Genomic DNA, 14,283 nt, shown 5'->3' with positions numbered 1-14,283 from the left:
GCGGTCTGAGTCCTCACAGGTTTGCTGACGTTGCCGAGGGTGGGGTCTTATGTTGCTTTTAGAAGATTTTGTCAACGGATGTTGTCTCGCTTTTTCCTTAGGATGTGCATTCCAGGTACAGGACGGAGGCCCATCAGGACGTGGTGGGAAGATTTAATGAGAGGTAGGTCTGCAGGGCAGTTTCTACAGTTGCTGGGAATCAGAATGGAAGAAATGTTTCTATCTTGGACCCAACAAATTTGCTCTTGTATCAGAGGGCTTTCGAAACCAAGTAAGGCTAGTTTTGTTTTGAGACAGGTTTCTACTTTGTCGCGTTGGCTAGCTTTAAACTTAAGACTCACTGCCTCGGCTTCCCAAGTGTTCATCCAGCTAGCAGTGAGATCCTGATAGCCCCTGTACTTGTAAAACCAACTGGATGAAGAGAGAGGGCTGGGCCAGAAATTGCACTTAAATCTTGCTCCTTTGGCTCTTAGCTTATTGTTCTGCCCAAGGGGTGGTTTATCTGGAGCAGTGGTTCTCAGCCTTCCCAATACTGCGACCCTTCAGTACTGTTCCTCATGTTGTGGGGACTCCAACTATAAAATTATTTCTGTTACTACATAATTGTAATTTTGTGATTGTTATAAATTGTAATGTAAATATCTGAAATTTGCAGTGGTCTTAGATGACTGTGAAAGGGTCATTAGAGTCCCAAAGGGGTCATGACCCTGGTTGAGAGCTGCTGCTTTGGGTCACTTTCCCAGAAGGCATCTCAGAGAGCACTAATTTTTGGGTTTTTTTAGGGGGGAGTTTGAGACAGGGTTTCTCTGTGTAGCCTTGGCTGTCTGGAACTTGCTCTACAGACTAGGCTGTCCTCGAACTCACAGAGATCCGCCTGCCTCTGCTTCCCGAGTGCTGGGATTAAAGGCGTGCACCACCACTGTCCAGCTAGAGTACTAGTCTTTTAAGAGGGACCTTGTGGTAAGAGGGTTTTCTGTCCAGTTAAGTCTGGGAACTGTTGATCGTTTTATGAGTTTGTTGGAGCCCCTGAAATGTTTTGCAGCAGCTAGAACAGTAACTGTTGACCCCACAGGAGTCACATCAGATATCTATGTTATGATTCCTAACTGTAAGAATTACAGTAGGAAGTAGCAATGAAATCATTTTATGGTTGGGGGTCACCACAACATGAGAAGCTATATTAAAAGGTTGCAGCATTAGGAAGACTGAGAACCATTGAGCTATAACGTGTTTAGCCGATTATTTTCCCCTGGAGCCTCCTTTTTAAAGAACCTAAATAGCCAGTGAAACATGCTGAGCCACTGGTTCTCAACCTGTGGGGCAGGGAGAGAATGACCCTTTCACAGGGTTGCCCAGGACCACCGGAAAACACGGATACTTACATTATGATTCATAGCAGTAGTAAAATCAGTTATGAAGTAATGTTGTGGTTGGGGTCAGCACAGTGTGCGGAACTCTGGTAAAGGGTCACAGATTAGGAAGGCTGAGAACTACTGCTTTAAGCTTTGGTCTAGATCAGTAGTTTTTTATTGGGGGTGACTTTGCCCTCTAGGTACATTTGGCAATATCAGGAGATGTTTGACTCTGGGGAGGGTGGGGTAGAGGTGCTATTGGCACTGAGTGCACAGAGCTAGGGTTGGTGCGGAAACCCCAGTGGACCAAACAGTCGCTGTGAAAAAGAACCATCAGCTCAGTTCTGCTGAGGCGAAGAAACCCTCCAGGCCTCAACAAGCTCAGGGGTTGAGCTTCAGCTGAATATGGTGTAAGCAGGAGAGGAACAACTGCATGCTGGTGACTAGAGTAGGTGCCTGTGAACGTAGAGTGTGTGTGTGTGTGTGTGTGTGTGTGTGTGTGTGTGTGTGTGTGTGTGCAGGTGCCCACAGTACCAGGAGGTAATGAACTCTTGAAGTTGGTGTTACAAGTGGTTGTGAGCAACCCAACAAAAGTTCTTGGGAAACCCACCTGGGTCTTCTAGAAGGGTGGCAGGCACTCTTAACTGCTGGTAGTCTGTTTAATCCCCCCTTTTCTTTTAAGATTTATGTCTATGAATGTTTTATTTGCATGCATGTCTGTGCAGCACATGTGTCTGGTGTGTCTGGTGCCAGTGGAGGTCAGGGAAGGGTGCTGGATCCCCTAGAATTGGATTCTGGACAGTTGTGAGCTGCCTTGTGAGTGCTAGGAGTCAAACCTGGGACTTCTACAAGAGCAAGAGTTCTTAGCCTCCAAGAGGCTCTTAAAAGCTTGCTGTCTTAGTCACTGTTACTGCCGTGGAGACACCATGACCAAGGAAACGCTTATGAAAGAAAGCATTTAATAGAGGTTTACTTGGGTCTCAGAGGTTTAGTCCATTATCGTCATGGCAGGATCATGGCAGCATCCCTGGCCGTGGAGCAGTAGCTGAGAGCCACATCCTTGATCTGCAGGCAAAGAGAGAAGGAGGATGGGCCTGCTGTTGGCTTTTGAAACCTCAAAGCTCCTCCCCCACCCCCATCTTCCTCCAAAAAGGAGGAATCCTTTTCCTTCTCAAATAGTGCTATTCCCTGATGACTATGCATTCGGATAGATGAGCCCATGGGGCTATTCTTGTTCAAACCGCTGCACATGCATGGAAAATTAAGAGGGCCTTTTTTCCCTCTTTTGCTTTTTTTCTTCCTGTGACAGGAGGCAGATTTGGGTTTGTGTTTCTCTGTATGACTGGTGACCATATGTGGCTTGGATCTGGAGTCCCAGCTGCCTTATTGCTAAGGAGCTTTGGATAAGGGGTGGGCCAAATGATCCAGGAGCAGTGGGTGCCTGCTGACAGGGGAGCTCCTGTCTAGGGTCCTAGGTTTTCCTGTATAAATACACTCGGGTGACTTGCAGAGCTGGCTGAAGCATCTCATTGAGCTCTACCTGGGTTCTGCCTCTGGTATTTCCTAAAGAAACTTGAGTCTTGCTTAGCTGTTGCCTGCCTTTCCTGTCACCTCACTGCAGCTGCTGTGTCCCACAGGTTTCTTCTCTCCTTGGCCTCTTGTAAGAAGTGTCTTGTCATTGATGACCAGCTCAACATCCTGCCCATCTCCTCCCACATGGCCAGCATTGAAGCCTTACCTCCTCAGGCCCCAGTGAGTCTGGGTTAGGGGGACTGGGATCTGGAGGATGTCATATAATTTCCATGTGAGCTCTTAGGCCAGGGCAAACTGCTTTCTCTTCTCTGTTAGGACGAGATGCTCAGCCCTGCTGCTCTGGAGCTGCAGGAACTGAAAGAGAGCTTGCAGGACACTCAGCCTGTGGGTGTTCTGGTGGACTGCTGCAGGACGCTGGACCAGGTACGTGTGCACTCGGGGCTCCCCGTGCTGATACTGACAACACAAGGTAGACGTGTCAGCTCTACAGTGTCGGGGCTGTGTTGTCTCAGTCAGTGAGCCGTGGTTGTCTCAGTCAGTGAGCCGTGGTAGGAATGGGTTGTATTTAAAGAGGAATTGTCTTCCATAGAGAATGATAGTTTTGTGTTCTTTAATTTCAGCTAAGTTTGGTGATACAAAAGGTTTTGTTGTGTTTTGTTTTTTTCCTAGACAGGCTTTCTCGGTGTAGCCCTGAGTGTCCTGGAACTCACAGGCCTGCCTCTGCCTCCTGAGTGCTGGGATTAAAGGCGTGCGCCACCAGTGCCCGACTGGTACAAAAGCTTTTGCTTATGACGTACATACAAGAGTGGGGGGAGGTGCTTCTGGCTCCTTTTACTAATGCCCCATCTACTGCGAATCCTCTCTGGAATCTATTGGCTTGGATATATGCTAATAGCAATTTGAATGGAAACACCAAGACATGTTTCTGTGTTTGCTGATGTGACTGGCTAGTTTTATTCAGTGGCTTCTGGGCCATGATGCTTTGATAGTTAGCATGGCCCAAGGCCTTCAAGCTGCTGTTCTGCCCAGCCTTGGTCAGATGAGCAGCACAGGATTCATCCCTCCTCATAGACAGCAGCTGCAGTGTTCCCTCCCCCACTCAGGACCGAGTTTCAATAGGCTGGCTTACCTTTTCACTCTGGAAGTGCGGGTCTAAGCTCTAGGTTGTGGGTTTTTTTTTTTTTTCGAGACAGGGTTTCTCTGTAGCTTTTTTTGGTTCCTGTCCTGGAACTAGTTCTTCTAGACCAGGCTGGCCTCGAACTCACAGAGATCCGCCTGCCTCTGCCTCCCTAGTGCTGGGATTAAAGGCGTGCGCCACCACCGCCCAGCTTTCTAAGTTGTTTTAAACCACTGCCAGGCTAGTGAACGAGGGAACAACAGGATTTGAGAGAAACTATAATACTGGGAACAACATTACCAAATAAAAGCAGCTTACTCAGGAGGCAGAAGCAGGAAGATCGCTGTGAGTTTAGTCCAGGCTGTGCTATGTAGTGAAATCCTTTCTCCAGAAAAAGGGCAGAGGCTCAGTAGAGAGCTCTCCTGGTGTGGATAAAGCCCAGGGTGATTACCCAGCATTGTGTAAACTGGGAAATTCTACTGCTCTGGAGGTGGAGGCAGGAGACTCAGAAGTTCAAGGTCATGGTGAGCAACCGTGAGTTCTAGACCAGCTTGGGATACATGAGACCCTGTCTTTAGAAAAAAGAAAAAGAAGCCATGTAAAACAAACCAATTAGTAAAGCACAAAGGCATACACGTTAATGAGCTAGAAAGTAGCGTTTGTGTTTCCAGCTGTTTTGCTATTACCAACAGTGGTGCCAGGTGTGATGATGCATGCCTGTATTCTGCATACTTGTCCAGTGACTGACAGGAGGATAATTGTTTCTGAGGCCAACCTGGGCTGTGTGCAGGAAGCCACTGTCTCAGAAAAGAATTACTATTAGGACGTTCTCCCAGATGGATGTGTGGCCATTATAGATCCAGGAGCTGCTGGGCCAGAGACTGGGCATTGGAATGAGTGTGCTCCCAGCTGGTAGTTCTGCTGACGGTGCAGAAAAATGTCTGCCTTCCAGATTTCTCTACAGTTACATTTGAGTCTATACTGATCAGATGTGGGAACGTCTGATCATTGTTTTTAGTGAGCAAGGCAGGCAAGTGATTATTGGTTATTTCTGTTTTGCTTTCCCTTTTAGTTATCATGTCTGCATTACTTATATATTTGTCTTTTTCATGTTAGCCTTTCATTTTAGATAAATATTTTAGGATTTATAATTAGCATTTAGAACTTCACTTCCCTAAAATTTAAAAAGTAAAATATAGTTCAGCAAAGGCCAAGTTAGTACCTGAAGCCTTAGTCCCCTGGGTGTCTCCATCAGAAGAACCTGGTGTCCTGAAGCCTTTCCCCATCTGTACTGGGCCTTCATCTTAGAGCCATGGCCTTAAGAGCAAGACTTGCTCCTCGGGACCGGTCTCAGATTTCAGTGGGTGTCCAGATTTGATCCTGAGTAGTAGTGCGGCTCCTGGTTAGTCATTGTTTCCCTCTAGTGTGGCTGGGTGCCGGGCTTGGCAGTGAATGAGGATACCTGCTTCAGAGCCCATCCTCTGTAAGATAAGACAAATTCTGTGTGGAGGAAGTTAGCAAATCCTATGGTATAGTGGTAAGTGCTGTGTGGAGCTGAGAAAAAGGAAGGTAGTTTAGAGGCCTCGGGCGCGTCAGGTGGAGTGGGGAGGGGTGGAGTCTTTTAGAAGGCCTTGAAGGAGCTTTGCCAGGAGTTCCTGGGCAGAATAGTGGGCCTGAGACAGGAATGTGGTTCAGGTGCTTCAGGACCAGCAGGAAAGCCTGCAGGGCTAGCAGCTAGAGGGAGGTGGTGGGGGAGTTGTTAAGGCCACTGGGAAGTCCAAGGCGTGAGAGATGGTGACAGGAAGAGCTTTGTGTGTCTCTTCTGGCTGCTGAGCTGACTGCAGGCTGTGGGAGGACGTGGGTCGAAGCAGGAAGGCCCATTATGAAGCTGCCGTTCTGGTGGAGTGAGCTGGGACCGGAAGGGCTGTGGGCAGAGCTGGAGAGGAGGGCACGAGGAATGGCAGGACTGTTGTGAACATGTCACTGAAAGGACGTGCTAGAAAGCTGGGCTTGGGTGAGAAAACTGAGGGTTTAGCGTATAGAATTGAACAGTTAAACTCGGGGAAGCCAATAGGTGGAGGTTTAAGTCTGAGATACCTGTTGTATGAGTGGAGCTGCAGAGCAATGGTTGCAAGCACCTCAGAGTATGGCAGTGGGGAAGAGTCTTTCAGTGGAGACAGAAACTTGAGCCTTGGGCACTCACTTGGTCCTTTTGATCTTTTTGCTGTTGTCGTTGGCTCTCCCTCCTCCCTTTTTTTTCAAGACAGTGTTTCTCTGTTTAACAGCTCTGACTGTCCCAGAACTCACTCTGTAGAACCAGGCTGGCCTTGAACTCACAGAGATTAAAGGCGCGCCTCAACATGCCCAGCAGTCCTTTTGGTCTTGGCAGAGCTGAGGAGCTGACCAAGGGGGTGCTGAGCAGTGATTTCTGGCCTGTAAGAACTGATGCCCCTTTGGCTGGCCTCGGTGCCAGCCTGACGTCTACACCAAGATGGTGGTGAGAGCTTTTCTGGGTGTTCACTTAATGTTTCCCTTTACACAGGCCAAAGCTGTTTTGAAATTCATTGAGGGAATCTCTGAGAAGACCCTGAGGAGTACTGTTGCCCTCACCGCTGCCAGGGGACGGGGCAAGTCTGCGGCCCTGGGCCTGGCTATTGCTGGGGCAGTGGCATTCGGGTAAGGGTTCCTTATGGGTAATGTGCAGGATTTGGGTTGGAAACCTGGTGGAGTTGTCTCTGCTTCCTCATCAGGGCTGGTCACCTGTAAGTTCTCTCTAGGTCCTGGGTGCTTCTCTGGAAGCAGCAGCACTGCCCCCCCCTGGTCACTGAGAGGCACACTGGGTGCAGAGGCAGTACTAGGACCCTTTTGTTTACTGCTTGCTTGAACAAGAACAAATATAAAGAAAACCTGTCAGTATAAGTGTCTGTTATGACTTTGGTTGTTGGATTTCAGTAAGATGTTTTCTGTCCTTGTCCTGAGGGGTATTTATGTAATTGCCCAGTGTGCTTTACCAGCTCAGATGATGGACCTCCCACCCATTGTCCTGCATGTGCAGTCCTCCTTGGTGATGTGTATTGTAGGTGGAGGCTGCTCATTCGTCTCCTGGCCACCCTGTCCCGAATAGTAACACGGGAACTATATTAATTAAAACACTGCTTGGCCTAATAGCTCAGGTTTCTTGTTAACTAACTCTTACATCTTAAATGAACCCATTCCTATTATTTTGTATTTTACCACAAGGCTTGTGGTTTACCGGTAAGGTTCCATGGTGTTTGTCTCTTTCGGCAGCTACATGGCTTCTCCTTGACTCCCCTATTCTCTCTCTATCTCTTCCAGCTTGACTGTATTCTGCCCTGCTATAGGCCAAAGCAGCTTCTTTTATTAACCAATGGTAGTAAAACATTCACAGCACGCAGAGGGGAATCCCACATCATTTTATAGTTCTGTGGGCATTTTGTATGTGTTGTAAACCAAGGCCCAGGGAGTTTTAATGACTACCCAAGATTCCCCAGCAAGTTGTTGCTGGCAGAGCTGTGGCCTTGGCCTCAGCATCCACTGAACCTTGACTTCATAGTTTCAAAACAGCCTAGCTAGTGTTGAGTGTGAGACTGTGTAGCAAGAATAACAAAAACCTAGAGACAGATGTTGGGGTTCAACCTGAAGATCAGAAAAGCAAAACAGCCAGCCACTGGCTCTTACCTCTACCTCAGACCGAAAATGGGCGGGCGATCCTGCCTCCACGGATCCTCAGATTGAGACTGAGAGTGAGACCTGTCTCCTCCCGTTTTATATTCCTCTCTAGTGCTGGGATTAAAGGCGTGCATCACCACTACTGTGGCTGCTGGGATTAAAGGTGTGTGCAACCACTGCCTGCCCTGTACGGCTGACTAGTGTGGCTGCTTTGCACTGATCTTCAGATGGGCTTATTTATTAAAACACAAATAATACACCGCTATTAAGTTGTCCTCTTGTCAGGACACTGGGCTGGGGGCAGTGTGCGGGTTCTTGTAGTCTGCCCTCAGCATCTCTGAACTGATGAGGTAGCTGTGTGCCAGGGCTTGCTACTGGCGCATCCGTAACCTGCTAGTATTGGTTTTGAAGAGGAGTGTGCTCAGGTCTCAGTTGCTTTGTTCTTTCTCCCAAAAGCGTTCTTCCTTCTCCTTGCTATAGATTCTGGTTATCACTTGTGTGACAGAAGCAATCAAAAATGATTACTTAATTTTATTTTCTTCTTTAAAATGTCCTAAATCTCCTTATTTCTAAACCACCCTTCCCCCTTTCTTTTGTTCTTCAGGTATTCCAATATTTTTGTTACCTCCCCGAGCCCGGATAACCTCCACACCTTGTTTGAATTTGTATTTAAAGGATTTGATGCTCTGCAGTATCAGGTAGGAAAGCAGGGTAAGGTCGTATGCTTTAATGCTGGCTAAGCCCACTGCTCTGTGGAATGCTTGCTTTCTTGGTAGTCAGCCTAAAACTTGTCCCGGTTCACCTCTGTCTTTACCAGGAGCACCTGGATTACGAGATTGTACAGTCTCTAAACCCCGAGTTTAATAAAGCGGTGATCAGGGTCAACGTGTTCCGAGAGCACAGACAGACCATTCAGGTGAGGCTTGTCTTGGTCCTGCTCTGTGGGCCAGGGTCCTAGCTATGTGGTGTCCCCATGGGTGTGACTGCTGGTCCTTGACATGGCAGTGGCTTCTCAGCTGACCGTGAAGAAGCATTCCGGTCAACTAATAGAAATGCATGTAGTAGGATTGAACAGCACAGTTTGTCTCTTGACTGATGAATGGACTAAGGGTATGCTAATAAGTGAAAAAAATCGTGGTTCTGGTCAGTTTGGGTTTTGCTGAGTTACTTTTAGGTTTTGAAATAGGATATTTGCAGCTGGAAGAATAACGTCACCATCTCAAAGAAAGAAGCTTTGCAGCATGTGCTGGGCGTCTTTGTGGTTTAGCCAGTGCCCCATTTCCCTTTCAAAGGGCATTTTCCAGAAATCTCCATAAATCTCGAGCCCTCTGTACTTGTCTGAAGGCTTCAGTGTTGTTCAGACTCTGCGAGGCAGCGTGTGACAGGATTACAGAGGCACCGAGACTCACTGGCTCTGCTGGACGGATTCATTGATTGCTTTGGAAGTTAGATTGGAATGGGGAGTTAGCCGAGTGAACTTGGCAGTTTCTGATCCTTGAACTTTAGCCTGAGGAAGCAGTGAGGAGACCTGTAGAGGAGACACAGACGTTACCTGTAGAGGAGACACAGATGTTACCTGTAGAGGAGACACAGACTTTTCCTGTAGAGGAGACACACCTTTAGGCAGATGATTCACACCACTGTGTATGTCTTTACCCTAAGGTTCTTAGTTTTATTAGATTACTTTTTTAAAAAATATTATTTTATGTATGTGGATATTTGCCTGTATATATAACTTCATATCACATATGTGTCTGGTGTGTGTTAAGGCCAGAAGAGGACTCTGCATTCCTTGAAATTGGAGTTAAAAATGGTTGGATCCACCAGATGGGTGATCACTGAGAGCGGCCAGTGCTCCTAACCCTAAGCCATCTCTGAAGCCCATGGATCTTTCTCTAGGCTCTTCATTTTGCCCATTCCATCCCCCTGGTTACCTCTGCTGAGGGAAAACTGCTGCTAGTGTGGGGTGGGGTGGACTGTTGGCTCTGAGAGTACAGGGAACTGTGAAAACTCCAGAAATATACACAAACCAGAGAAGGAAAACATTTCCCTGAAGTGCCCTAGTTTAGCCCTGGTTTCTCTTTAGAATTGTGTAGCCCAGCACCCTTTCTTTACAAGATGCCTGTGTGTGTAGACTCTGGATGGGTACAGAGGAGGTGACCTGGCCTTCTAAGACTCCCACTGTGTTGTTACTAGGCTGGAGAGCGAGAGAAGAGCGGTAGATTAAAGCAGGTGCTCCCCGGAGGCCACTTTCTGTACTTTTATGAGATGATTGTCAGGAATCAAGATTTGGGGCCCCATTGAAGATGTGAGACCAGGAGCGAGTAGGGCAGCTCCCTCCTTGATCCAGCCACCTCCAGAACAGCCTGATCTTCTTACTCTCATAGGAAAGCACAGAGAGCAGCCAGCACTCCGATGCCAGCATTCACACTGGCGCCGTGCTGGCGGGCTGCTCCTGTGTGTCTGTGTGCAGGCTTGTGTACTGCCCTGCACCTTTATTGCATCTGTTCCAGACCTGTAGACTGATGCACCCTAAGTGCTGGGGAGGAACTAGGGTTTGTTTTGTTTTGTTTCTTTTTAGAACACTTAGAGATTGTTGAGCTGTAGACTTAGATGTGTGTATGTCTAGTTTTGTGGATTTCTTCCAAATTCTCCTTTACAGTATTTGTTCCTAGTTACCCTCAGACCACATTTTTTTTGAGTTTTTATTTTCTTAAGTCCTGACGCATTGTGGGTACAGTGCAGCAGCTCTGAGCTTTTGTTTTTGTTTTTGTTTTGTTTTGTTTGACCTCCGACTCCTGTCCTCCTGTGTAGGAGTGCCTGCTTGTTCGTCCAGGCTGCCCAGAACCAAGATAATGACACAGAAACTGTATTAATTAAATCACTGCTTGGCTCATTAGCTCTAGCTTCTTCTTGGCTAACTCTTACATCTTAATTTAACCCATTTCTATTAATCTGTATATCACCATGATATGCCAGCAAAGTTTTAGTATCTAGTCTATCTCTGGTGGCAGACCCGTGGCGTCCCTGACTCCGCCCTCTTCCTCCCAGCCTTCAGTCCAGTTTTCCCCGCCTACTTAAGCTCTGCCTTATCAACAGGCCAAGGCAGTTTCTTTATTCACAACACACAGAGGGGACTTCCACATCACTCCTGTCTCAACTTTCTGATCACTGGTTGTTTTGGTTGTTACTTGGCTTGGTGTGAGCCATAGTTTGCCTGTGTTACTCAGACTTACCCTAACTCACTGCGGAACCCTGGGCGCCTGAGAACTTCCTGCTTCACGTCCTAAATGCCAGTTTGCTCATCTGTACCACCATGTGCAGTCTGTCTGCGTGCTGTCTCCCACAGTTCTCTGATTATTTGTGAAATTGAATTATCTTTAATTTTGTAGTTGGTTGTTCATATTGCCTCTTTGACTTTTAAAAATGGCAAAAAAAAAAAAAACCCTAAAGAAATCAATGGGTTGTCAATTATACTTAGGACAACAGAAGTGGGGGAAAGGGAAGGGGTGTTGGCTGATGGGTGTGGGGGATGGGAAGAAGAACGATGTGGACTTAGGAGGAGGATCTGCAGTTTTGGCTACATGGGAAGTTTGAAGCTAGCCTGGGCTATATGACAATCTCGTTGCCTTCCCTCACCCCGCCCCCCCCAAAAAAGAGTCATCTGGAAATTGCCTACCACACCAGAGGTTGGTGGCGTCAAGACAGAGAGCACAGCACATAAATGAAGTTCAGTGCCACTTCATGCAGGAAGAGCTGTGCCTCCCACCACCTCCCTCCCCCTAATCTGAGGCTGGAGAAAAGCATGAGACACAAAAGAGGGGAAGGGCTATAGCCACTGTCAGTCAATTCTATAAGCCAGGCTATGTGCATGGTCCTTCTACATAACGATCTTGCTTCTTCCTTCTATCTCTGTGTGTGCATGTTGTGTACATATATTTGTGAGTGAACATACACAGATGAGGGTATGTGTCGAGGCCAGAGGCCCACGTTGGGCATCTTCCTTGGTTGCTCTCACTCACTGAACTTGAGCTCCCAGACTGGGCTGGCTGGCCAACAAGCCCAGGCAGTTCATCTCTGTCTCCTGACCACTGGGACTGCAGATTCGTGTGCTGTGTGTTTATGTAGGTGTTGGGCAGGATCCAAACTCAGCCGCTCATGTTTGTGCAACAGATACGTTATTGACTGAGCCATCTCTCCACCCTTCTCCTGTGTTTTGTAGAAGAAAGAACATGAGGCTCTGTGAGATGGCATTACCTGTTCAGGGTCACATAATTAGAGTGAAGTGTTTGGTCCCAGGTGTCCAGTCTGGAGCTCATTTCATTCTTGACTTGCCTAAGTGGATGTGGGAAAGGGGGGGGGGGGGACAGTGAGAGCAGACAGAGTGGCCTTTGTGGTCCTCATTGGTAATGGTGACTTCCGGTGGCCACACTTACAGTCCAAATCTTCTTTCTCTGCAGTACATCCACCCTGCAGACGCAGTGAAACTGGGCCAGGCTGAGCTCGTTGTGATTGATGAGGCAGCTGCTATTCCCCTACCCCTTGTGAAGAGCCTGCTTGGGCCCTACCTGGTTTTCATGGCATCTACCATCAATGGGTAAGCAACACTCTTGTCTGTGATCTCGCAGACTAGTTGAAATGTAAAGGCCAGCTGGCCTGGGTCAAAAAAAGCATGGGATAAAACCGGACTTGCTGAACTTAGCGGACAATGAGGACTACTGAGAACTCAAGAACAATGGCAGTGGGTTTTTGATCCTACTGCACGTACTGGCTTTGTGGGAGCCTAGGCAGTTTGGATGCTCACCTTACTAGACCTGGATGGAGGTGGGTGGTCCTTGGACTTCCCACAGGGCAGGGAACCCTGATAGCTCTATGGGCTGACAAGGGAGGGGAACTTGATTGGGGGAGGGGGAGGGAAATGGGAGGAGGTGGCGGGGAAGAGACAGAAATCTTTAATAAATAAATAAACGGGAAAAAAAAGTGGAAAAAAAAAAAAAAGACTGTGATGGGTTTGACCATGCAAAACTATTCAGTATCAATGTGAGTCTGGGCAGCTTTGTTCTCCCGGGGCTTCTTCTGCAGGAACTGCCTCTTCCTTGTTGCTCCCCTCTGATCTGATGTTAAGTGGACACCATAAGATTATAGAATTATATGCCGGGCGGTGGTGGCGCATGCCTTTAATCCCAGCACTCGGGAGGCAGAAGTGGGCGGATCTCTGTGAGTTCGAGGCCAGCCTGGTCTAGAAGAGCTAGTTCCAGGACAGGCTCCAAAGCTACAGAGAAACCCTGTCTCGAAAAAACCAAAAAAAAAAAAAAAAAAAAAGATTATAGAATCGTGGAGCCTTATGTAATTCATTCCTGTCTAAATATGGTCAGGTTTTAAAAAGTGCCTGCTAGCAATACCAGTGTCATATCTTAGGATGTGGAAATGTAATATTAAAATAGCTATAGTTAGCATTAAAACAGGCTTATATTATTATTTTTTTTTTTTTATTTGACAGTTGGTATTTTATTCAGATAGCAGTCTCATTACATGTGGTCCAAGAATATTGAAAGAACTCAAATAAAATCAGATGTGAAGGTCAGTCTTCACACATCATAGCCAACGATGCCACGTTTGCCTATGATCTCTCCGACATAAAACCACATCCACACCTCAGTGGCCACCAAACCATTCAGCACAGCTTCCTTAACTGTAAGATGTTTGAAGCTACCAGTTTTAGCACTTTGAATTATTTTTTTCGCACTCTGAATAGCTGCAGAGAGTTCAGTAGGGGTTGGGGGAACCAGCTCAACCTTGGCGTATTGCCAAAATGTGGCCAAGCAAGGCTTCAAGTAAGTCACAGCAGCGGATACTAGCCCCGGGGCTTTCTCCGCGAAGTTACGGACAAACTTGGCCATGGTCTAGGGTGGAAGGTCCGTCTCCTCCTAAAACAGGCTTATATTATTATTCTTAAAACTTTAAAAATAGATAATTCAATTCATCTTATATAGAAAAATGGCAGAAAATTAGGTAGCCGACAAAAGGAAAAAAGTAAGCCACAGAATGCAAGGTTAGCATTGCTGAGGCCTTGGATTAATCCCAGCACCTAGAAATTTCAGAAAGAAGGGGTTGGGAAGATGATTCAGTGTAAGAGTGCTTGCTTTGTTAGCACAAGAACCTACTTTGAATTCCCAGCATCCACATAAAAAGCTAAACATGGCCGTAACCTTAGTGGAAGGGGTCGGGAACAATCCGATCTGAGAGCCCACTGTGCAGCCAACCAAACTGGGGGAGGTGATGTGGTGGATTTCAGTCAGTGAGAGTGTAACTCAGGGAACAATAAAGGAAGGAAACTCCCAATGTCCTGCTCTGGTCTCCACATGAATACAGTCTCATGTGCTCATACAAGCATATGCATGTATCACATGTAGACCACATACATAGATATACACATGGAAGAAAGGAAAGAAAAATCCCTCATCCCAGCTATGTAGATACTTTGTGTATGTGTTCTATGCACTTATTTTTCATTTATTTACTTATTTATTTGTTGTTTTGAGACAGGGTCTTAACTATGCAGACCAGGCTGGCATTGAACTCAGAGATCTG

The 14,283-nt window shown here is 47.0% G+C and overlaps 1 protein-coding gene and 1 pseudogene across 4 annotated transcripts in view; one reads left to right on the top strand and one right to left on the bottom strand.

Moving 5' to 3' along the window:
• Nat10 (N-acetyltransferase 10) overlaps positions 1 to 14,283 on the top strand; it is a 43,271-nt gene that overhangs the window by 11,240 nt on the left and 17,748 nt on the right. For all 4 annotated transcript variants that reach the window (XM_075961562.1, XM_075961563.1, XM_075961561.1 and 1 more), the window contains 7 exons: positions 102 to 163; positions 2,990 to 3,104; positions 3,201 to 3,308; positions 6,545 to 6,678; positions 8,297 to 8,390; positions 8,510 to 8,608; positions 12,153 to 12,289. In XM_075961562.1, the coding sequence (XP_075817677.1) occupies positions 102 to 163; positions 2,990 to 3,104; positions 3,201 to 3,308; positions 6,545 to 6,678; positions 8,297 to 8,390; positions 8,510 to 8,608; positions 12,153 to 12,289 (749 nt within the window). The remainder of the gene's footprint in view (positions 1 to 101; positions 164 to 2,989; positions 3,105 to 3,200; positions 3,309 to 6,544; positions 6,679 to 8,296; positions 8,391 to 8,509; positions 8,609 to 12,152; positions 12,290 to 14,283) is intronic.
• LOC142844891 (ATP synthase F(0) complex subunit g, mitochondrial pseudogene) lies at positions 13,160 to 13,614 on the bottom strand (annotated as a pseudogene).

Source organism: Microtus pennsylvanicus, chromosome 2 (assembly GCF_037038515.1).
Source record: "Microtus pennsylvanicus isolate mMicPen1 chromosome 2, mMicPen1.hap1, whole genome shotgun sequence".
Lineage (NCBI taxonomy): Eukaryota > Metazoa > Chordata > Mammalia > Rodentia > Cricetidae > Microtus > Microtus pennsylvanicus.
The sequence above is the reverse complement of the archived record's forward strand: the minus strand, read 5'-3'. Positions and strand labels throughout refer to the sequence as shown.